We start from the raw sequence: 24,076 nt of genomic DNA on the forward strand, positions 1-24,076 counted from the left end.
AATAAACGCCACTGGTTACGAATCCTATCAGATCGAATGGATCGGTTGGAGACACAGTTAGAGGCAATGAGGAATTTACAAGAGTAAGGGGATGTGTTGGATGGCAGTTATAGGAAGGGGGAAAAGATGCAGAAACAGCCACAGAGATGGGTTAACTCGAGGAAAGGTAAAAGAGGAAGGCAGCTCACGCAGGAGTCCTCCGTGGCTATCCCCATTTCAAACAAGTATACGGTTTTGGAAAATGTAGGGATGATGGACTCTCAGGGGAATGTAGCAAGAACAGTCAAGCTTCTGATATCAAGATGGGCTCTAATGCAATGAGGGTTACGTCGTGTTCCAAGAGATCGACTGTGTTCGGGGACTCTCTAATCCAAGGTACGGACACACATTTCTGTGGGCAGCAGCTAAAAATCAGAATGGTGTGTCGCTTCCCTGGTGCCAGGATCAAGGATGTCTCAGAAAGGATGCAGAATGTTCTCAAGGGGGAGGGAGGTCAGCAGGAGGTCATTGTACACATTGGAATCAACAACATATGAAGGGAAAATGTTAAGATTCTGAAGGAATATTACAGAGAGTTAGACAGGAATTTAAAAAGAATGCCCTCGAGAGCAGTAATATTTGGATTACTCCCGGTGCAATGAGCTCGTGAGGGCAGGAATAGGAGGATAGAGCAGATGAATGCATGGCTGAGGAGCTGGTGTATGGGAGAAGGATTCACATTTTTGGATCATTCGAAGTTCTTTTGGGGTAGAAGTGACCTGTATAAGAGTGATGGATTGCACCTAAATTGGAAGGGAATTAATATACTGGCAGGGAGATTTGCGAGAGCTGCTCAGTTGGCTTTAAACTACTAAGGTGGGGGTGGTGGGGTTGGGACCCAGGGAAGTAGTGAGCAAAGAGATCAATCTGAGACTAGTTCAGTTGAGAACAAAGCTGAAAATGTGTTCCTGGAAAGTCGCAGCAGGTCAGGCAGCATCCAAGGAGCAGGAGAATCGACGTTTTGGGCATGAGCCCTTCTTCAGGAATGAGGAAAGTGTGTCCAGCAGGCTAAGATAAAAGGTAGGGAGGAGGGACTTGGGGGAGGGGCGTTGGAAATGCAATAGGTGGAAGGAGGTCAAGGTGAGGGTGATTGGCCGGAGTGAGGGTGGGGGTGGGGGCGGAGAGGTCAGGAAGAAGATTGCAGGTTAGGAAGGCGGTGCTGAGTTCGAGGGATTTGACTGAGACAAGGTAGGGGGAGGGGAAATTAGGAAACTGGAGAAATCAGAGTTCATCCCTTGTGGTTGGAGGGTTCCTAGGCGGAAGATGAGGCGCTCTTCCTCCAACCATCGTGTTGCTCAGTTGAGAACAAAGGCAAGGACAAAGCAGAGAACAAGGCAGGACTGATAGATTAAACTGCATTTATCTCAATGCAAGAGGCCGAACAGGGAAGGCAGATGAACTCCGGGCACGCTTAGAAACATGGGAATGGAATATCATAGTAATTACAGAAACATGGCTCAGGAATGGTCAGGACTGGCATCTTAATGCTCCAGGATACAAATGCTACAGGAAGAACAGAAAAAGGAGGCAAGACAGGAGGGGGGGGGGGGTTGACGTTTTTGATAAGGGATAGCATTACAGCTATACTGAGGGAGGTAAAATGGAGGGAACTGAGAAATAAGAAAGGGATGATCACCTTACTGGGATTGTACTATAAAACCCCACAATAGTCAGAGGGAAATTGAGAAACAAACTTGTAAGGAGATCTCAGCTATCTGTAAGAATAATAGGGTGGTTATGGTAGGGGATTTTAACTTTCCAAACATAGACTGGAACTGCCAGAGTGTGAAGGGTTCAGATGGAGAGGAATTTGTTCTATGTGTACAAGACAATTTTCTGATTCAGTATGTGAATGTATCTACTTGACCTACTCTTGGGAAATAAGGCAGGGCAGGTGACTGAGGTGTCAGTGGGGGACCATTTTGGGGCCAGTGACCATAATTCTATTAGATTTAAAATATGATGGAAAAGGATAGATCAGATCTAAAAGTTGACGTTCTAAATTGGAGAAAGGCCAATTTCGACAGTATTAGGCAAGAACATTCAAAAGCTGACTGGGGGCAGATGTTCGCAGGTAAAGGGACAGCTGGAAAATGGAAAGCCCTCAGGAATGAGATAACGGGAGTGCAGAGACAGTATATTCCTATTAGGGTGAAAGGAAAGGTCGATAGGTATAAGGAATGCTAGATGACGAAAGAAATTGAGGGTTTGGTTAAAAAAAAGAAGGAAGTATATGTCAGGTACAGACAGGATAGATCAAGTGAATCCTGAGAAGAGCATAAAGGCAGTAGGAGTATACTTAAGAGGGAAATCAGGAGGGCAAAAAAGGGGACAGGAGATAGCTTTGGTTAATAGAATTAAGGAGAATCCAAAAGTGTTTTTACAAATACATTAAGGACAAAAGGGAAACGAGGGGGAGAATAGGGCCCCTCAAAGATCAGCAAGACGGCCTTTGTGTGGAGCCACAGAGATGGGAGAAGATACTAAACAAGTATTTTGCATCAGTATTTACTGTGGAAAAGGACATGGAATATATAGAATGTAGGGAAATAGATGGTGACATCTTGAAAAATGTTCATGTTACAGAGGAGGAAGTACTGGATGTCTTGAAACGCATAAAAGTGGATAAATCCCCAGGACCTGATCAGGTGTACCCTAGAACTCTGTGGGAAGTTAGAGAAGTGATTGCTGGGCCTCTTGCTGAGATATTTGTATCATCGATAGTCATAGGTGAGGTGCTGGAAGACTGGAGGTTGGCAAACGTGGTGCCATTGTTTAAGAAGGGTGGTCAGGACAAGCCACGGAACTATAGACCAGTGAGCCTGACCTCAGTGGTGGGCAAGTTTTTGGAATCCTGAGGGACGGGATGTACATGTATTTGGAAAGGCAAGGACTGACTGGGGATCATCAGCATGGTTTTGTACGTGGGAAATCATGTCTCACAAACTTGATTGAGTTCTTTGAAGAAGTAACAAAGAGGATTGATGAGGGCAGAGTGGTAGATTAGATTGTCTACACAGTGGAAACAGGCCCTTTGGCCCAACAAGTCCACACCACCCTTCATTAGAGAAACCCACCCAAACCCATTCCCCTAAACTATATTTACCACTGACTAATGCATCTCATACTGTGGGCAATTTAGCATGGCCAATTCACCTGAACTGCACATCTTTGGATTGTGGGAGGAAACCGGAGCAACCGGATGAAACCCGGGAGAATGTGCAAACTCCACACAAACAGGGGGGAATTGAATGCAGGACCCTGGTGCTGTGAGGCAGCAGTGCTAACCACTGAGCCACCGTGTCACCCTATATGGACTTCAGTAAGGTACTCAACAAGGTTGCCCATGGGAGACTGGTTGGCAAGGTTAGATCTCACAGAATATGAGGAGAAGTAGCCATTTGGATACAGAACTGGCTCGAAAGTAGAAGACAGAGGGTGGTGATGGAGGGTTGCTTTTCAGACTGGAGGCCTTGGCCAGCAGTGTGCCACAAGGATTGGTGCAAGGTCCACTGCTTTTTGTCATGTCGATAAATGATTTCAGTGTGAATATAGGAGGTATAGTTATTGCGTTTGCAGATGACACCAAAATTGGAAATGTAGTGGACAGCGACTAAGTACAAGGGATCTCACGGGCTGAGGATTGGCAAATGGAGTTTAATTTAGATAAATGTGAGGTGCTTATTTTGGAAAGACAAATCATGGCAGGACTTATACACTTAATGGTAAGGTCCGGAGGAGTGTTGCTGTACAAAGAGACCTTGCATTGCAGGTTCCTAGTTCCTTCCAAGTGGAGTCACAGGTAGCTAGGATAGTGAAGGTGGCATTTGGTATGCTTTCCTTTATTGATCAGCGCAGCGGGGTATCAGAGTTGGGAGGTCATGTTGACGCTGTCTAGAACATTGGTTCGGCCATGTTTGGAATACCATGTGCAATTCTGGTCTCCTTCCTATCAAAAGGATTTGTGAAACATGAAAGAGTTCAAAAAAGATCTACAAGCATGTTGGCAGAGTTGGAGGATTTGAGCCATAGGGAGGGGCTGAATAGACTATGGCTGTTTTCCCTAGAGCGTCAGAGGTTGAGAAGTAATCTCAGAAATTTATAAAATCATGAGATGCATGGATAGGGTAAATAGGCAAGGTATTTTCCCTGGGATGGGAGTGTCCAGAACTGGAGGGTATAGGTTTAGAGTGAGAGGACAAATTTAAAAGGGAGCAAAGGGGCAACTTTTTCCACACAGATGGTGGTGCGTGTGTGGAATGTGCTGGCAGAGGAAGTGGCGGAGGCTGGTACAATTACAACATTTAAAAGGCACCTGGATGGGTCTATGAATAGGAACAGTTGAGAAACCTTTGGGCCAAATGCTGGCAACTAGGACTAGATTGGATTGGGATATCTGGTTGGCATGGCAGAGTTGGACTGAAGGGTCTTGTTTCTGGGCTGTACATCTCTATGACTTGATAACTCATGATAACACTTTGGACACACCGAAGATCGCTTTTAAATCTTTCATCAGTTAGAGTGGAGGTGACTGTTTCGATTGATCCATTTGCAAATGCCAGAAATTCTTTCAAGTCACTGACCCAAGATAACTTAAGGTGTTATCAATATAAAGGTGACACCTCCAGTCAGACAATGTATTTTAGGCGTGAGGTGTTGTTTGGAGTCTGAGTCTGAACCGGAGTCAGACTGGTTTTCTTTCCAAAGTAGGAGTTGATAAAATACTCCCAGGTCATTTCCTCACCTATTGTACTCTATGCTACTTTCTCCCCACTCCCACCCTCCTCTTGCTTATCTCTCCACCCTTCAGGCTCTCTGCCTGTATTCCTGATGAAGAGCTTTTGCCCGAAACGTCGGATGCTGCCTGAATTGCTGTGCTCTTCCAGCACCACTAATCCAGAATCTGGTTTCCAGCATCTGCAGTCATTGTTTTTACCTAGTTGATAAAATACCACTGACTGTGTACAAATTAGGTGCTTTTTGAACAAAATAGAATATATCTGCAAATACAAATTCACCCCACAGGTTTGTGTACGCACGTGCACATGATAGAGTTGGAGGAGACAGTGTGTGTGTGTACGTGTGAAGGTGAAAGAGACAGAGGGCGAGGGAGAGACTGAGTTCGTGAGGTGGGAGTGAGAGATTGTTTGTGTGTGTTTGAGACACTGTGCGCAAGTGTGAGGGAGTCTATGCACCTGACATTCACTCTCTGGCCCCCACCAACCCCACATGCGCACACAAACATAGACTCTCCTATTTCTTGGATGCTGCCTGACCTGCTGCGCTTTTCCAACACCACACTTTTCGACTCTGATCTCCAGCATCTGCAGTCCTCACTTCTCCTGATCCTTGAAACTGCTTTGCCATTTAGCTAGTTGATGGTTGATCTGATTGCAAACTCAAATTCGTGTTCTGGCCTACCATGGTTAATCCTTCAACCACGTATTGAACAAGAACTCTGCCTTAATAGTATGCATGGACTCTGCTTCCGCAGGTTTTTCAGGAACAGAATTCCAAAGATGGTCAAGAATTCACCTCAGCTGTTTCAATGGCAATCCCTAGTTCTTGATTTACCCAAATGAAACATCAATCATTTTATTAACCCCCAGGACCTTACATGTTTCAATCATGATTTGGAGATGCAGGTGTTGGGCTGGGGTGTACAAAGTTAAAAATCACATCACCAGGTTATAGTCCAACAGGTTTAATTGGAAGCACGCTAGCTTTCGGAGTGACGCTCCTTCATCAGGTGATAGATAGACAATATCTAGCTACTACCATTATTAACAGCTAACCCGAGAATGCAACTTTTAAAAAAAAAAGGGTTTTGCGATTTACACAAGAAGTGAAACTATCACTGTATTCTAACTGATGAAAGGCTTAACAGACAATCAATTTCTCAATGTATAATTTCAGTTACATCACACTCTAAACTTTTGCTATAAATTCTGTGTTAGGATTGAGCCCTCCACTATCACCTGATGAAGGAGCGTCGCTCCGAAAGCTAGTGTGCTTCCAATTAAACCGGACCATAACCTGGTGTTGTGATTTTTAACTATGTTTCAATCAAGATGCTTTGTCCTGAATGGTGTCAAATTTCAAGTCTTGTTGGAACTGCATATCCAGCCAAATGAAGCATATTCCATCACACTCCTGACTTATGCCAAATGATTAGATTAGATTACTTAATGTGGAAACAAGCCCTTTGGCCCAACAAGTCCACACCGACCTGCCGAAGTGCAACCCACCCAGACCCACTCCCCTACATTTACCCCTTCACCTAACACTATGAGCAATTTGGCATGGCCAATTCACCTAACCTGCACATTTTTGGATTGTGGGAGGAAACTGGAGCACCCGGAGGAAACCCACGCAGACATGGGGAGAACATGCAAACTCCACACAGACAGTCGCCTGAGGCGGGAAATGAACCCGGGTCTCTGGCACTGAGGCAGCAGTGCTAACCACTGAGCCACTGTGTCGCCCACTATTTTCTTCTTTTAAAGAGGAAGTCATTAGAGCTAATGTGTTCTGTACTGGTCTTCTGAAGGGGTAACTCACCGAGGCCCACAACCCTGCCTTCGCATACAGTCCTGTATATTCTTCCTTTTTAATTATCCCTTAAATGACATGATTGAATCTGCCTTGGATCATTGTTTGAGGCAGCCCATTCCAGATTCTCTTCATTGGTGCACTGAATGATTGGCTCTTTGTCCTAAGAATGTGTTCCTATGTTCTGGACTGCTCAGTCAGGAGAAATCAATCTCTGTGTTGACCCTGTGGTTAGTGGTTAGGTCCTGAAAGACAGGAGTTGAGTCAATCAATACAAAATTTTGAGCCTATGACCTGCAACTGCAGCCACAGTTTGTGTGTAGCGGGTCCAGAGCAGTTCCCGGTCAATGGTGACCCACTCCAGAATTTTGATATTGGACAATTCAGAAATGATAATGAATGTCAAGGGGAGGTTAGAGTTTCAATTGTTGAGGCTGGTCATTGCCTTCCACCAAGCAGAATAATCATGGCAGAACCCAAATGAAGTGTAAGAGTACAGGTTATTGCTGAGCAAGTGTAGCTTGACTGCACTGTCAATAACACCTTCCATTACTTTGCTGATTATAGAGAGTAAACTTACAGGGTGGTAAACTGCCAAAATTCAAACTGCCATGCATTTTTGGAAGGGATATAATTTGGTCAATTGTTCACACTTTCAGTTGATTCCAGTGTTACAGCTATTTGGAACCACATGGTCAGGTCATGGCTAATTCTGGAGCACAAGTCTTGAATACCATATATGGAATGTTGTAGGACTCAGTAATTCCAGTATACAGTGTTTTCAGCCATTTCTTGACATGACGTGGAGCATATGAAAATGGCTGAAGTAGTAGCATGTGTGATGGCTGGGGACTTCAAGAAAAGGCCAAGGTGGATCAGCCATTCCACATTTCTAGCTGAAAACAGTTGCTTCAGCCTTGTTTGATGTGCTGTGTTGCCCTATCATTGAGGATGGGATGTTTGTGGAGCCTTCAATCCTTAGTTCTTTGAGCATCCACAACCTGGATGTGGCAAAACTTTAAAGCTTTGATTTGGTCTGCTGGTTTATGGGGTTGCTTACTTCTGTCTGTTGTGCACTGCATCTGCTCTTCAGCATGCAAACAGTGCTGTGTTATATCTTCAGCAGGGAGACAGCTAGTTTTTAGTTATGCCCAATGCTACTCCTGCAGTCTTCATTCAATCATGACTGATCCACTGAATTTATGGTTATGGCAGAGTGGGGGTATGCTGGACCATAGGGTTGCAGATTATGGTTGAACAGAACTCTGCTGCTAAACCACAGATAGCCCCCCATGGATGTCCAGTTTAGAGTTGCTAAATCGGTCCAAAATCTATCCCATTTTTACATTGGTAATGTCACACAACACAATGGAATGTAACCTTAATGTGAAGATGGAACATCAGTCTCCTCAAGTACTGCAATGGGGATCTGTTATTATCAGCACTACCCAATCTAGCAATTATGTCCCTCAGACTCCGCCAGCTTAGCCAGCAATGGTGGTATCGAGCAACTGTTGGAAATGGGTATTGATGTTCAGCACTCAAAACATCCTGTGCCCTTGCTATGCTTTTTTCCGATTGATAGTCATTATGGAGTTATGGAGGAGTACGTATTCATCAAAGTGGGGGGGGTGGAATTTCTTGCTTACGTATGCCCTATTGCCATGTGAATTTGAGAGGTATGGAGTCATTGTTGAGGACTCCCAGCCTGACTCCCTTCCAACTGGATATCATGGTGCTACCACCTTTCAGACAAAGTCAGGTTGTTGCTACTTGTCTGTGGGACAGCTCTTCCAATATTGGCATAAGCGCCAGATGTTAGCAAGGAGTTAGTGGGGTAAACTGGGCTGAGTGTGCACTTGTGAATTCTGGTGCCAAGGTTGATGTTGGCTGATTCATCCGATTTCACTCCTTCACTTGGACTTCGTAGTGCGTTGATATGGAGTGACTTGCTAAGACATTTCAGGGACTTTTAAGAGTCAACCACATTGCTTTGAATCTGGAATTACATGTCAGTCAGACCAGGTGAAATTGGAAGATTTCTTCCCTGAAAGTGCTTTAGTGAACCAGATGAGTATCATTGACAATGATTTAATCGTCACCATGAGACTAGCTTGTTAGTCCAAATTTATTAATTGAACTCAAATTTTACCAGCTGCCATGGTAGGAGTGAAACCAATTCAAAGTTTGTGCGAAGATTTGTAGCTCGGGTGCTCGTTGTTGTGGTTCTGTTCGCCGAGCTGGAAGTTTTTGTTGCAAACGTTTCGTCCCCTGACTAGGCGACATCATCAGTGCTTGGGAGCCTCCTGCGAAGCGCTTCTTTGATGTTTCCTCCGGTGTTTATAGTGGTCTGTCCCTGCCGCTTCCGGTTGTCAGTTTCAGCTGTCCACTGTAGTGGTTGGTATATTGGGTCCAGGTCGATGTGTTTGTTGATGGAGTTTGTGGATGAATGCCATGCCTCTAGGAATTCCCTGGCTGTTCTCTGTCTGGCTTGCCCTATGATAGTAGTGTTGTCCCAGTTGAATTCATGTTGCTTGTCGTCTGCGTGTGTGACACAAACTCCATCAACAAACACATCGACCTGGACCCAATATACCAACCACTACAGCGGACAGCTGAAACTGACAACCGGAAGCGGCAGGGACAGACCACTATAAACACCGGAGGAAACATCAAAGAAGCGCTTCGCAGGAGGCTCCCAAGCAATGATGATGTCGCCTAGCCAGGGGACGAAACGTTTGCAACAAAAACTTCCAGCTCGGCGAACAGAATCACAACAGTGAAACCAATGTCTATGAAGCATTAGGTTGGGCCTCTGTTGAACTTGCCCAGTGTCATTAGCATTATGACACATCCTGAAGTCTCTGATTTAATCTTCTTTCATAAAACTTACACCATCTGCATCCTTGACCGTAGTTTTTTTTGTTTATCTGTAACTCTAAGAGATGCCCACAATTGATGTGCACCTCTGTTTTGGCCTTCTTTGGGTAGGTAGGCTGCCTCCAATCTTACCCTTCTTGTAATAACATCAGTAGGCCCTGGAGATGAGTAAGTGGTGAAGGATTAAATATCCTTAAGTCTTAGGCATTTGGGTAACAGTAAGTAGCTCATTTAAAAAAAAACGAAGGTAACAGGTTACGATTGCTTTAGACTGTTTATCTGTTTTACACTGGTTAAGAGCCACTGGTATCCTTGAAGAAACAGTATGCTAACCCAAGTTGTGTGTTAATGACCAACAGACTGATCTAAATAGACAACTAAAAATGACTAGCCCATCCCAGAGACAGTCACTTATATCCTCATGGGCAGAGCTTCATGGTTAACCCTTTCAGGATAACTATCTTGTACAACATCCAATCTGGGCAGTTACTTTCAAGTTCTCGCTTCATTCCACCTCTTTGGCATCCAGACTTCCATATAAATTAATTATTGTGTCACAAGAGTGGATGAGAATATAAGAGGCAGGGTTCGTAAGTTTGCAGATGACACCAAAATTGGCGGTATACTGGATAATGAAGGTGGTTATCTAAGATTACAAAGAGATTTTGATCAATTGGGTCAATGGACTTCAGAATGGCAGACAAGAGTTCAATTTGGATAAATGTGAGGTATCGCATTTTGGTAAAATAAACAAAGGGCAGGACTTAGACAACGGTAGGGTCTTTAGGTAATGTTGTCGAACAGACAGACCTAAGGGTTCATATACATAATTCTTCAAAGTTTATATCACAGGGAGACAGGGTGATTCAGATGGCATTTGGCATGCTTGCCTTCACTGCTCAGACCTTTGAGTATAGGTGTTGGGACACCATGTTGAGGTTGTACAGGACATTGGAGAGGCCTCTTCTGGAGTATTGTGCGTAGTTCTGGTCGCCCTGCAGAGAAAGGGCATGATTAAATTCAAGAGGGTTCAGAAAAGACGTACCAGGATGTTGCCAGCAATGGAGGGTTTGAGTTAGAACAATAGTCTGGGACTTTTTTCACTGGACCATAGGAGGTTGAAGAGTGGCCTTATAGAGGTTTAACTAGTCATGAGGGGCATAGACAAGGTGAATAACAAGGGTTTTTTCTCTAGGGTGGGGGAATTCAGAACTAAGGGACATATTTTAAAGATGAGAGGAGAACATTTTAAGTAGGACATGAGGAGCAATTTTTTTTTAAACAAAGAATTGTTTGAGTGAGGAATGAGCTGCCAGAGGAAATAGTGGATGCAGGTACAATTACAACATTTAAAAGGTATTTGGATATGGGCCAAATGCAGGCAAGTGGGGCTACTTTAGTTTGGGAACATCATTGGTATGGACTAGTGAGACTGTCTGTTTCTGCACTGTATGGCTCGATAACTCTAAAACAAATTGCAAGCATTCTTTTAAAGTTGTATCCTGTATAATGAAATGCAAACTCAGAACCAACCATGGGGAATTACCAGTTATGTTAACAATTATAATAATATTACAACTCTTCTGATGTGACCTGCTGAATTAATTCATGGGAAGGAAACTTAATGACTTCTGAAAAGCATACCCTCCTTAAAGCATTTAAATACTGGTCCATCGAAATGGTTTGTGATCATGTTCTCCACCAACACAAAAACAGTTATGATTTTCCAAAAAAAAAGAACAAGTTATATGTCACAGGGCCAAAAAGATACCATGGCAGGCAGTGTTGAAGTGTTTAATGTAGACAAGGCTGTTGAATGTCACAATATTTCAAGCCAACTTAAAGAATACAAGACACAATCCAGACAGAGTACATTGAACGGCCCACAATGAAAAAGAGTAAAAGATTTACTAATATACCTGTGACCCAAATTATGCTGTACCTGGTTCGAGGAAAGTTCCGAACTAAAAGCTAAAATCCCATCCCATATCCTGTGCCTAATGCTACCCAAAACCACCATCCACGCTCTCACACAGACATTACGGGGACAATGCTCAAGGGAATATAAACAACAATTGAACTAGGTTGACTGTTCCAAGGAAATTAGAAACACTGCAATACTCCTAACACTGTCAGAAATATTTGCCCAAGAATAGAGCTTCAAGAGAGACGAGGGCTTTTAACAAATAACTTAATGAAAATATTTTAAACATATTACAAAAAAAAAGTTTTCCATAAACCTTTATTCTTGCTACAAAGAGAAAAACTGGCAGTGAAATGTTTCAGTATTTTGAGCAGTTTATTGCAACCCAGGACCAGATCCGTGACCTCAGGTTGTTATTTTCTTAACAAAAAAAATTCATCAAAGTGCCCAATCATTGCACCATCTACTGGAGTAATGGCAACATTGAAGTTGGAAAATAAAGTAACAAGAACTTTTACATGCTTTTACCATCAAGAATCTCTGCTAGAAAAAAAGGACATTGGGCTTTGTTCAGGTGTAATACCAAATTTGACTATTATGCCAGTGTTCATTGTTTAAGCATACAATAGACACTACAGTTGATTGGAGAACAGTGGTACTGATGGAAACAGCACGTTCGGTAAGGATAGACAAAAACAGAAATGGCATCATTTTCAAAGAATCTGAAATGAATCACTTTGTAATATCTAGCTCCAATTAAAACAAACAACTCTGTCCTTGGCATGTGAAAGCCTGTCACAAAATTACATGGTGCACAATTGCATAGTACAGTTATAATGGGATGCAATGGTGCAGTGGGATACTTTTTATGGGATACTACTCCAGAGATCCAGAGTAATTTTCCAGGGATGCATGTTAGAATCCCATAATGACAAATGATGAAGTTTGAAGTTCATACTTTCTGAAATTTATAAAAAGACAGTGGCAACTATATAACTACTCCTGACTATTACTAAAGAGCCATCTGGTTCACCAGTATTCCGTAGGAATGGAAATCAACTGTCCTGACCTGGTATGGTCTATAAGTGGCTGCAGACGAACAGCAAAGTGGCTGACTCTTAAATTCCTTCTGTACCATTTGGGACAGACAACAAATGCTGGTCTCGTCAGTGAGATCCACAACCTATGAATGAATGAAAAGAACTGTGAAATCAAATGTGATTCAAGACTGCTGAAGGGTGACCACCTCAGACATCAAGGCAACATTTGACAAAAAAAACATCAAGGAGCCTTAGAAAAACTGAAGTTGGTGGCAAAGCAGAGGGAACTCTCACAGAGGGTTGAAATCATAGCAAGCACAAAGGATGACTGTTATCGTTGCTGGAGGTCAGTCATGCCAGTGCCAGGACATCACTGCAGGAAAGTTCCTCAGGGAAGTCTTTTTGGTCGAACCATCTTCAGCTGCTTCATGATTGACCTTCCTTTAAAAAAAAAAGGTCAGAAGCATCGATATTTGTGATGGATTACACAATGTTCCACAGTTCACAAAATCTCAGATACTGATGCAGACCATCTAAATTTACAGCAAGATATGGGTAATATTCAGGCTTTGGGCTGATGAGCGGCAAGTAATAGTGCCAGGCAATACCATTTTTATCAAAATAAAATCTAACCATCGTCCCTTGACATTCAATAGCAATTCTACCATGAACATTCCAGGGGTCACCACTGATCAAACACTGACTGTATTCTATAAATACTATGACTACAGGAACAGGTTAAAGGCGAGGAATCCTGCACTGTCTAATTCAGTTAACTTCCAAAGCCAATATGCAAGTTGCAAGTTAGGAATGTGATGGAATACCACAACTTGCCTGGTATACTGCAGCTCTACCAACATTCAGAGCACAATACCATCCAGAATAAAGAAAAGCTGCTTGATTGGCCACCATCAGCCACTTTTATTATTCACTCCCTTCACCATGAACACACAGACAGCAGTGTGTACCATTAACAAGATCTGCTCAGCAACTCACCACAAGAGCACTGGTAAGACCGGTGATCTTGATCATCTGGAACAAAATTCTGGAACACGTTCCCGAACACCATTTTAAGTATATTGATTCCCCATAGACTATAGTGGTTCAAAGGAGCATCCTACCACCACCTTCACAGGTTCAACTGAGATGGGCAATAAATGATGGTGAGGTCAGCAACATCTACATCCCCAAAAGAATAAAATGGCATTAGAGCACAATACGCATATGTTCGAAATTAAAATGCAACATGACAATGCTTTGGAGCTACAAAGTTGACAGAAAAACAATGAATCAAATGGCACATAATTTATTGTGGATTAGTATTGCTGGAAGAGCACAGCAGTACTGGCAGCATCCAAGGAGCAGTAAAACCGACGTTTCGAGCAAAAGCCCTTCATCAGGAATAAAGGCAGAGAGCCTGAAGCGTGGAGAGATAAGCTAGAAGAGGGTGGGGGTGGGGAGAAAATAGCATAGAGTACAATAGGTGACTGGGGGAGGGAATGAAGGTGATAGGTCGGGGGCGGGGGAGAAGGTGGAGTGGATAGGTGGAAAAGAAGATAGGCAGGTAGGACAAGTCATGGGGACAGTGCTGAGCTGGAAGAGGTGTAACCCAGGTAGCTGTGGGAGTCGGTGGGTTTGTAAAAAATGTCAGTGTCAAGTCGGTCGTCATTAATGGAGATGGAGAGGTCCAGGAAGGGGAGGGAGGTGTCAGAGACGGTCCAGGTAAATTTAAGGTCAGGGTGGAATGTGTTGGTGAAGTTGATGAATTGCTCAACCTCCTCGCAGGAGCACAAGGTGGTGCCAATGCAGTCATCAATGTAGCGGAGGAAGAGGTGGGGAGGGGTGCCGGTGTAATTACGGAAGATCAACTGCTCTACGTAGCCAACAAAGAGACAGGCATAGCTGGGGCCCATACGTGTGTCCATGGCTACCCTTTTGGTCTGGAGGAAGTGGGAGGATTCAAAGGAGAAATTGTTAAGGGTGAGGACCAGTTCAGCCAAACGAATGAGTGTGTCGGTGGAAGGGTACTGTTGGGGACGTCGGGAGAGGAAAAAACGGAGGGCTTGGAGGTCCTGGTCATGGCGGATGGAGGTGTAGAGGGATTGGATATCCATGGTGAAGGTGAGGCGTTGGGGGCCGGGGAAACGGAAATCTTGGAGGAGGTGGAGGGTGTGGGTGGTGTCTCGTATGTGGGGAGTTCCTGGACTAGGGGGGATAGGACAGTGTCAAGGTAGGTAGAGATGAGTTCAGTGGGGCAGGAGCATGCAGAGACAATGGGTCGGCCAGGGTGGTCAGGCTTGTGGATCTTGGGAAGGAGGCAGAACCGGGCAGTGCGGGGTTCCCGGACTATGAGGTTGGAAGCTGTGGGTGGAAGATCTCCTGAGATGATGAGGTTATGTATGGTCTGGGAGATGTTGGTTTGGTGATGGTGGGGGGGGGGGGGGGGGGGGGGGGGGTGAGGTCATTGTCGAGGGGGCAGTAAGCAGAGGTGTCCTTGAGTTGGCATTTGGCTTCAGCGGTGTAGAGGTCAGTGCACCAGACTACCACTGCGCCCCCTTTATCTGCTGGCTTGATGGTGAGGTTGGGATTGGAGCAGAGGGATTGGAGGGTTGCGCGTTGTGAGGGTGAGAGGGTGGAGTGGGGGAGGGGGGTAGACAGGTTGAGGTGGTTAATGTCCCGGCGGCAGTTGGAAATGAAGAGGTCGAGGGCAGGTAATAGGCCAGCGCGGGCTGTCCAGGTGGATGCAGTGTGTTGGAGGTGGACGAAGGGGTCCTCGGAAGGTGGGCGGGAGTCCTGATTGTGAAAGTAAGCTCGGAGGTGGCGGAAGAAGTGTTCGACGTCACGGCGTGTATTAAATTCATTGATGCGTGGACAGAGGGGAATGAAGGCGAGTCCTTTGCTGAGGACTGATAGTTCGTCCTCAGTGAGGGGAAGGTCTGGAGGGATGGTGAAAACTCGGCAGGGCTGGGAGCTGGGATCTGGCGTGGGTGTGGAGCTGGGAGTGGGGGCGGAGCCAGTAACCAGAGTGGGTGTGATGGTGGGGGGAATGGGGGTAGAGTCATGAGCAGGGGTGGTGTTCCCCTCAGGGTTCTGGGGGCCGGGAATGGTGACAGTGGGATCTGTGTGTGTGCATGTGTGGGGGGGGGGGGGGGGGGGGGAGTGGTGGCAGACACGGCAGTAAGGGTGGTGGAAGTCACTGAGCGTGTGACATCAGCAATGATGTGAGGGGCGGAGGTGTTGTCACGTGTGATGCATGAGGAATTAAGAGGGGTGGAATGGTTGTGGGAGTGGCCATGAGGGGGGCGGAAATGACATCAATCAGCATGGGGGTGGCAGCTGCACCAGCCGCATGGCTAATGGCGTCCGAGCAGTTCCAGAGGCCAGGGGAATCTTCTGGAATGTTTGAGTGCTGGTTATGGAGATGGGTAGATAAAAGTTTGTTGTACTTACAGTTTTTGATGTTTGAGATGGTGTTGAAATACTGTTTCTTGAGAGTATGAATTCTCCTGAGGATGTAGGACAGAGTGGGTCCTTGGCAATTCTGAGAGAGTGTGGCTCTCAGCTGAGGCAGGGCTGACTGGAGAGAGGTTCGGTGCCGGCGCATTGTTGCATGTGTAGAGCGGAGGATCTTGAAGGAGAACTGTTGCTGGTGTTTCTGAATCCATAGTCTGTACTGTTTGTCCTGTTCGGGTCTGAACTCTGCTGGTTTAAAGGTGGTCCGGAGTCCGTGTGGGATGAGTTGGTTACGGAGGTAGGCACTGAGGAAGCAAATGTGGCTGTAGTAGCGAGTTTGTTTCAGGACATGGTTGAAGACCTTCAGGGGAGAGGAAATGACCTGGAAGTTGCAGTGGGAGAAGGACTCCCTGAGATTCTTGTAGAGAGAGGAGGAAAACTTCATCAAGGCAGGTGCTCCTAATTTCCAGGAAGTTTGAACTTAATACTGACAGGCTGTAAGGGACTTTGGTACTGTGCCACATCCTACTTCAGTTTTATTAGTGATTAAGAGACGCATTTCTTCCCGAAGTGGAAATGTATTCTATGTGGTGATTAAAACCCATCTCTGAGCTTCAGAGAAGTGTACTTGGTGTAGTTTAGCAGAATTATTCATATCCCATTAAATGCATATAAGCTCTGGACTCTTGTTTTCAATCGATCATGAAAGACGATATTGGGGGCTACTAACAAGAATGCTCATTGCTAAAAATCAAACTTTTTAATTAAAAAACTAATACCTAACACACATCTGAATTTACAAACAACCTACTTAGTTGGATCGTATTGCATAAAAACTTCAAAGTGAGCACACCACAAACTGTCCAGAAAGGCGATTAAAGGGAATGCAGGTCCTATCACATTAGTCATGATTTTATTGAATGGCACAGCAGGCTTGAGCAGATGAATGGCCTACTCTCACACTCAATCCTTATGACCATCAGGAGTGGGTGAAAGAAAAAGCAAGCCAACCATTATCCACTAAGACAGACAGATTGGAGGTGTGGGATGAGGAGAGAGCGAGAGAGACAGAGAGAAACACACACACAGAAATAAACAAGGTCAAGACAAAAAGCAAGAGGGGTAACGACAGCAAAACTTGACCAAATGCATGCCAACATCTACGACATCATCCACAATTGGAGGCTTTGTGTATTTATATTCTGTTCCTCTCCTGCTGCTGCTCTGAGCTCAAAGAAGCATCTGGATGAGTAATTAAAATTGTACGCTATAAACGAAGTACAGGTAAGTGGGTTCAGAGTAGTTTGGTGTTTGTTGGTCAGCATGGACATGGTCAACTGAAAGTCATGTTTCTGCACAATATGAGTCTATGACTGTGGTTAAAAGCCCCTGAAGTACAGGTCTAAATTAAAGTCTAAATGGAGGCAACAGGACAGCAGAGGGCGCTATACTCCTTAGCAAAAGAAATAAATCAAGCTTTTTCTGCAGTTCCCCATATAATGAAATAATTCCAAGCCACTGGAAAGTCAAAATGGGCTCAGGTGAAAGAGTTTCTGGATCAGTGGTGCTGGAAGAGCACAGCAATTCAGGCAGCATCCAACGAGCAGCAAAATCAACGTTTCGGGCAAAAGCCCTTCATCAGGAGAAAGAGATATTTGTGACATGGTCTGGATCCTTCAGTATATCTAAGAAAAGTGCTGTAAGCAATAGGTGGGACTTCGTTGTTCCTTTGCTGACCTGCTGAAGGCCTTTGACACAATGAATACAAAGTATATCCGAATAGACCGATAAATGCGACATGGTTTCATGACAGACTTCAAATTTAGTAGTCATTCTAAGGGGATGGTGTGATCATTGAGCAGTGTTGTCCTGGGTGGTGTCAGATTACTTAAGCATTAGTGGAACTTCTTTCATCCAGACAAAATGAAGGTACTTCTATCACAGGACTTGTTGATGATGGACAACCTTTGAGAAGTCTGGCATGACAGTTATGTTCTGCAGAACTCTCAACCTCTTACCTGGTCACATACCCACAAGTGTTTAGATCACCGGTGCAGTTTAGTTTCTGGCAGATGGTAAAAGGTGGGAACCACAATCCCTCAATCCCACATGCAACTTTCATTAAATGCACACTCTACTAATAATTCAACTCACTGTAAAACCTCAGAATCTTTAAGAATAACAGGAATAGTACTGTGAAACTACAGTTAAAACAGTGAATCATTTATGATAAAAAAAATTCATTCACTGAGAAGACAAACATCATGCTCCTTGCAGGAGACATTTATTTTTCGACCAAGAAAAACAAAACCGCATTTCAAATTGACTACAAATTAATTGACTTTAAATACTAGTTGCATAATATCTCAGTGGCATACATTTTCCTCCCTCCTCCCCACGAGAAGTACAAGTGGTAATAACTTCACTTCAAAAGTCTGTTGCTACATGTAAATTGCAAAGGAGATACTGTACCTGAAAACATGGATGCACAGAGACACAGAAAATGCAAATGTTGAGGTGAAGAGTAAATAGGTTCTGCGATTTCAACCTGACTTCTGATACACTGTTTTGAAGAGAATGAGAAAAAGATGCATCAAATTCTGTCCATGTACTTAATTACAAAACGAATGAAAGCTCCTTTTGCTCAATTAATTATTTTGCTCAGAACCTTTTGTCATCCAGTAATAAGAATTAATATGTTTAATAAAAAGATCACAGGAGGGATTTTTGCAATCAATTTGAGTTAACAAAATCATGTCTCACAAACTTGATTGAGTTTTCTGAAGAAGTAACAAAGAGGATTGATGAGGGCAGAATGGTAGATATGATCTATATGGACTTCAGTAAGGCATTTGACAAGGTTCCCCATGGGAGACTGATTAGCAAGGTTAGGTCTCACGGAATACAGGGAGAACCGGCCATTTGGATACAGAACTGGCTCAAAGGCAGAAGACAGGGAGAGTCGGTGGAGGATTGTTTTTCAGACTGGAGGCCTGTGACCAGTGGAATGCCACAAGGATCGGTGCTGGGCCGTCTACTTTTTGTCATTTACATAAATTATTTGGATGCGAGTAAAAGAGGTACAGTGAGTAAGTTTGCAGATGACACCAAAACTGGAGATGTAGTGGACAGCGAAAAGGGTTACCTCAGATTACAACAGGATCTTGATGGGCCAATAGGCTGAGGAGTGGCAGATGGAGTTTAATTCAAATAAATGTGAGGTGCTGCATTTTGGGAAAGCAAGTCTTAGCAGGACTTATACACTTAATGGTAAGGTCCTAGAGAGTGTTGCTGAACAAAGAGCGCAGGTTCATAGCTCCTTGAAAGTGGAGTCGTAGGTAGAAAAGATAGTGAAGAAGGCGTCTGGTATGTTTTCCTTTATTGGTCAGAGTATTGAGTACAGGAGTTGGGAGGTCATGTTGCAGATGTACAGGTCATTGGTTAGGCCACTGTTGAAATATTGCGTGCAATTCTGGTCTCCTCCTTATCGGAAAGATGTTGTGAAACTGGAAAGGGTTCAGAAAAGATTTACAAGGACGTTGCCAGTGTTGGAGGATTTGAGCTATAGGGAGAGGCTGAACAAGCTGAGGCGGTTTTCCCTGGAGCGTCGGAGGCTGAGGGGTGATCTTATCGAAGTTTACAAAATTATGAGGGGCATAGATAGGATAAATAGGCAAAGTCTTTTCCCTGGGGTTGGGGAGTCCAGAACTAGAGGGCATAGGTTTAGGGTGAGAGGGGAAAGATATAAAAGAGACCTAAGGGGCAATTTTTCACACAGAGGGTGGTACAAGTATGGAATGAGCTGCCAGAGGATGTGGTGGAGGCTGGTACAATTGCAATATTTAAGAGGCATCTGGATGGGTATATGAATAGGAAGTGTTTGGAGGGATATGGGCCAGGTGCTGGCAGGTGGGACTAGATTGGGTTGGGATGTCTGGTCGGCATGGATGGGTTGGACTGAAGGGTCTGTTTCCATGCCGTACATTTCTATGACTATGACTTTATAACCTTTGGAATGAACTTCATTCATTCAGTTAAATTTCAAGTATCTACACAAAGAACAAGCCAAACATGGCATGTAGGTCTATACAACAATCTTTCCAATGTTTCAGTAACGTTCAAAAACCTGAACTAAGTTAACTCTAAGGTCAAGCACTAAACAGAAAATCACATGGAGATAATGTGTGATTCATGTTGCAGTTCACAACAATCTAATGCAATTCTGTGGGATAGGAAAAAATGAATATAGGAGATTTTGTTCTGAAAATAAAGTTAAGAGAAAAATACAAATAAATTTAGTTCAATGAGGTTATATCAGCAGAGTATCAAAACACACATTAAAACTGAAAAAGGAGCAATCCTAGATATTCAACCTCGAAGCCTCCAATCTTAGTGCTATGTGACAACAGAACTCTTTCAAAGTTGACTCATGATCACACATGACAATAGGCCTCCTTGAGATGTCACATTAATCATTACATCATTATCATTAATCAGTTATCCACGGTGGATTAACTCTGCATTATTAAAATACAAGTTATGAAGCAGACATCAAAACAAATATCTATGCAGTTTGCAGACACAAAGTAGACTCGCTGACATACAGTTTTAAACAGCATTTACACACTAAAGGAATGGACACATACAGTAGTAAATTGCATTCAATTGCAACATGAAAACTCTTCATCCCCTCAAAAACACATTTAACCACACGACAACTGTACTTCTCATTTTGATAAAACACATTTCCAAAGAGAACAAGTTGAATAATACAAACATCATGCCTTGCTGGCTGTGGTCCCCAGCTGGAGATCAATATTGTACGTAAATCAAAGAGATATTCTTCATCACTGAATTAGAACACATTTGATCCTACGGTGTGACCTTCTGGAATTTTGACTCCTGCACACTACAGTTCTCAATATTTAATACTAAGCAGGTGATTATTACACTGACATTTGTATTATTTTCCTTATTGGTAATACATTCTTTTGTGTATATGCAAAAGCCAATCACTCTAAACAAAAGCTATATAACAATGATAATCTGACAGTTTCTGAAATTAATGGTCAAATTCCACCATTTAATCAAACATAGGACTGTCGAGGGGATAAAATGAAAACATGCATTGAAACTCAAAAAGCAGCAAGACCATAATGAGACAGTGACAATGTAAACTTCACAACTTGAATATGTAATGTTAACAGATTAACAGATTACGCTAATGTCCAGCTGTACTCTGGACATTAGCGTAATGTTAAAGAGTTAAAATGTACGGTCTTTCTCCCAGAAGCTGAACATTCTGGAAGTGGTTGGGGCTGACATTCTGTCTCACAGACAGCATGCAGCAATGTGGATGACTATTCTTTGTAATCCACACTTCATTTAGGCAGCTATTTACTACTATTCTACTGCTATTATCAAATTCAACTCTTATTCAGTCCCTTCCATTCAGAAATGCTTTCATAGCCATCCCCAACCAATCAAACTTGTTTGTGTGATCATCCCCCGATACTGAAGCATTTCACACCTATATTATTTTGGGGAATCAGAGAGTCAGGAAATCGACTGTGTAACGATTCCCCAGGATTAGGGTATTTACATTATCTCTGACCTCATCCTACCATTGAACCTGGGGTAACGTGGTTTTGGCTGGGGTGGGGGGCAGAGTGCCTGTGAGCATTACCAACTGACATATATGAAGGAAATGTGTTTCTTTTCTTCGGGGCCTCTTTTGACACGACTTCACACACCTGCAATGAAGGTCAAAGTGGGGTCACCTAGCTTGTACAAGCTTTAATAAACTTTAACTGCTTGCAGAAGTTGACATGTGCGAATTGCATGTCGTGTGAAACCTTGGCAAAAGAACCTAACAAATAACTTTATGGATTGAAAAAAAAATCAGCAATAAATCTTTCTGAAATAAACTGTTTCTCGATATTAAAGGGACAAAGACAAGCTGTTACACAGAGCCTGGAAACAATTAGCCAAGTCTTGGTGAGATTATATAAACAAAAAAGCTTTGACATCTGCTTAATAAACAGGATGCTTGATTGCCACAAAGGACAAAGATTTCCATGCAAAAGATTTTGAGGAGGAAAAGGTGTATCCTCGAACAGACAGCTAACATTGAATCTGACAAGGAACAGGGAAGCTGTTTCTGATAAGACAAGCTACAGACTTGAGGTCTCCAGAAAAGTAATCAATGCTGGGATGAAAGAATCTATTGAAACATTAATGTCACACTACAAACTTGAAAGGGAAAACTGGATAAGAATCCAATAGAAGAATAAGTCAGTAGCAGAATTTCAAAGAACGACACTGCACAAAGAGTGAACTGTGGACACTTCCAGAGACAGACAGTATTCGTGAAATCCTGGCCAGATTCCATCATTAATCAGCTAACAGCCAAGTTGTGTTGTGAGGCTTGATTTGATTACTTGAGGGGTCTTAGTTTGGTTGCTACATGCAATAAAGTTTAAATTATTTCAGTCTTTGATTGTCTCCGAGATTTATTTACAAGTTGCTAAAATAAGGATAACTTGTGGGGATTTACTGACAACAGATTAGCACAATGAAGCATCAGCTAATTCTTTTTCTGCTGAATAGATTCCCGTTAAAATAAAAAAATCTTAACCTGAATGGCTTCCAAAAAGAATTTTCACTTTACCTTTCAGATCTGCGTAACTATTTTCTTTCAACATCTTGACAAGTTAAAGATAAAATACTTTCTGAATTGGAGAAGCATGGGTTTACAAGCGAAACCCAGCATGGGTTTGTTAAAGATAATTCATGTCTGACTAACCTGAAGGAAGTAACAGAGAACGCTGAAAGTAACTGCAGAAGCTGTGTCTGTACATCTCTGAAAGACAGTTGATAAGGTGTGACGTTACAAGATTGAAGCACAAAAGCATTAAAGGGGGCAATGGTAAAATGAATATGCAAGTTAGGAATAAAGACGAAGAGGAAGAAAATAGTGATGAATGATTTTTTTTTTTAACTGGAGGTCCTTGGAATTGCCATTAGAACTATTCTCAATTTTGAGGACGATACTGAACTTGGCAAAACCACAAACTTGGTGGGGGAACAAGTTGAAATGGGAAGATGCAATTTAATGCAGATGAACAAGTAGTAATATACTTTTGAAAGTACAGAACACTGAAGAAAAAAATTCATTTTTGACACAGCGTTGATAGAATAGTATCCTTTGTAACATCTTGTTGAGCTGCTAATCAAATCATTAGCACTTGAACTATTTGAACTTCATTTCCTGTGCATCACATTAAACAAAGTAATCTAATAGCTTCTCTATTACAGTATAAATTTCAAAACCATACGTCATTTGTGTTACCAATGACATTTCTCATGTATTCAATCATCTCCCCAAGAGAGGATTCCTTTCAGCAGCTTGGTCTTGATTTCACAAATTCCATTGGCAGTACTGAGATGAGTTGCACTGGTTTGGGTCTGCTGCCTGCTTTGAATTCTCTGCCAGTTATACTATGTTCAATTCATGCTGAGCCAAATCTACTAATTTGGTCCTTACTATAAAGTACTTGCCTTGGCTGGAACCATACTGTCAACAATTTCTGACTATCAATGAACAAGATCCCATGCTTCCATACACGCAAACTACACTGTCAGCTGGTGTTTCAAAGCAGTAAATAATCCTACCTCACAACTAGTATTTTCTTTTGTGTAACAGAGACACCATGGAAATTGAAGGGCTTATTGTTTAGTTCTCTGACTAACAATAAGTGGAAAAAGATGAAAATCCTTTGCAGATTCGGATTCAGACCTTCATCTTCCCACTGGAGAACATAAAACAATCTGGACTATTGTTTATGCTGCCACAATGTTTTTACTTACAATTAATTACCTAATTCATACAGCAGCTGCAACAAGCCGACACAATAATTTAATCTAACCAATTCTGTTTCCATACCAAGTCTGGTTGACATGTGACTCCAATCCACAACACAACTCTCCACTGAAATGGCCTGGTAAGCCATTTGGTTAAAGGGTAATTAGGAATGGGCAACGCACACCAGCACCACCCACATCCCATGAATAAAAGTAGAAAATAACTGCTATTTGTTTCTCATTTGGAGGAGACACACGAGACAAATGTCTGAAGTACCTCTCAGTTCTGCTTGAAGATAGGTTGCATAAACACTAATTGGAATAT

The 24,076-nt window shown here is 43.0% G+C and overlaps 1 protein-coding gene across 12 annotated transcripts in view; it reads right to left on the reverse strand.

The window, feature by feature from the left end:
* mpp7a (MAGUK p55 scaffold protein 7a) overlaps positions 1-24,076 on the reverse strand; it is a 493,705-nt gene that overhangs the window by 328,031 nt on the left and 141,598 nt on the right. For 10 of the 12 annotated variants that reach the window (XM_087987461.1, XM_087987462.1, XM_087987468.1 and 7 more), the window contains one exon: positions 18,361-18,451. The exons of 1 other annotated variant lie outside the window; for it this stretch is intronic. In XM_087987461.1, the coding sequence (XP_087843587.1) occupies positions 18,361-18,451 (91 nt within the window). Of the gene's footprint in view, positions 1-18,360; positions 18,452-22,693; positions 22,751-24,076 lie in introns of all 12 variants that reach the window. One more of the 12 variants, XM_087987463.1, reaches the window with a different exon arrangement.

Source organism: Chiloscyllium plagiosum, unplaced genomic scaffold (genome assembly GCF_037043375.1).
Source record: "Chiloscyllium plagiosum isolate Xiang-an unplaced genomic scaffold, Cpla_swu_hap1 HiC_scaffold_5, whole genome shotgun sequence".
Classification (NCBI taxonomy): Eukaryota; Metazoa; Chordata; class Chondrichthyes; order Orectolobiformes; family Hemiscylliidae; genus Chiloscyllium; species Chiloscyllium plagiosum.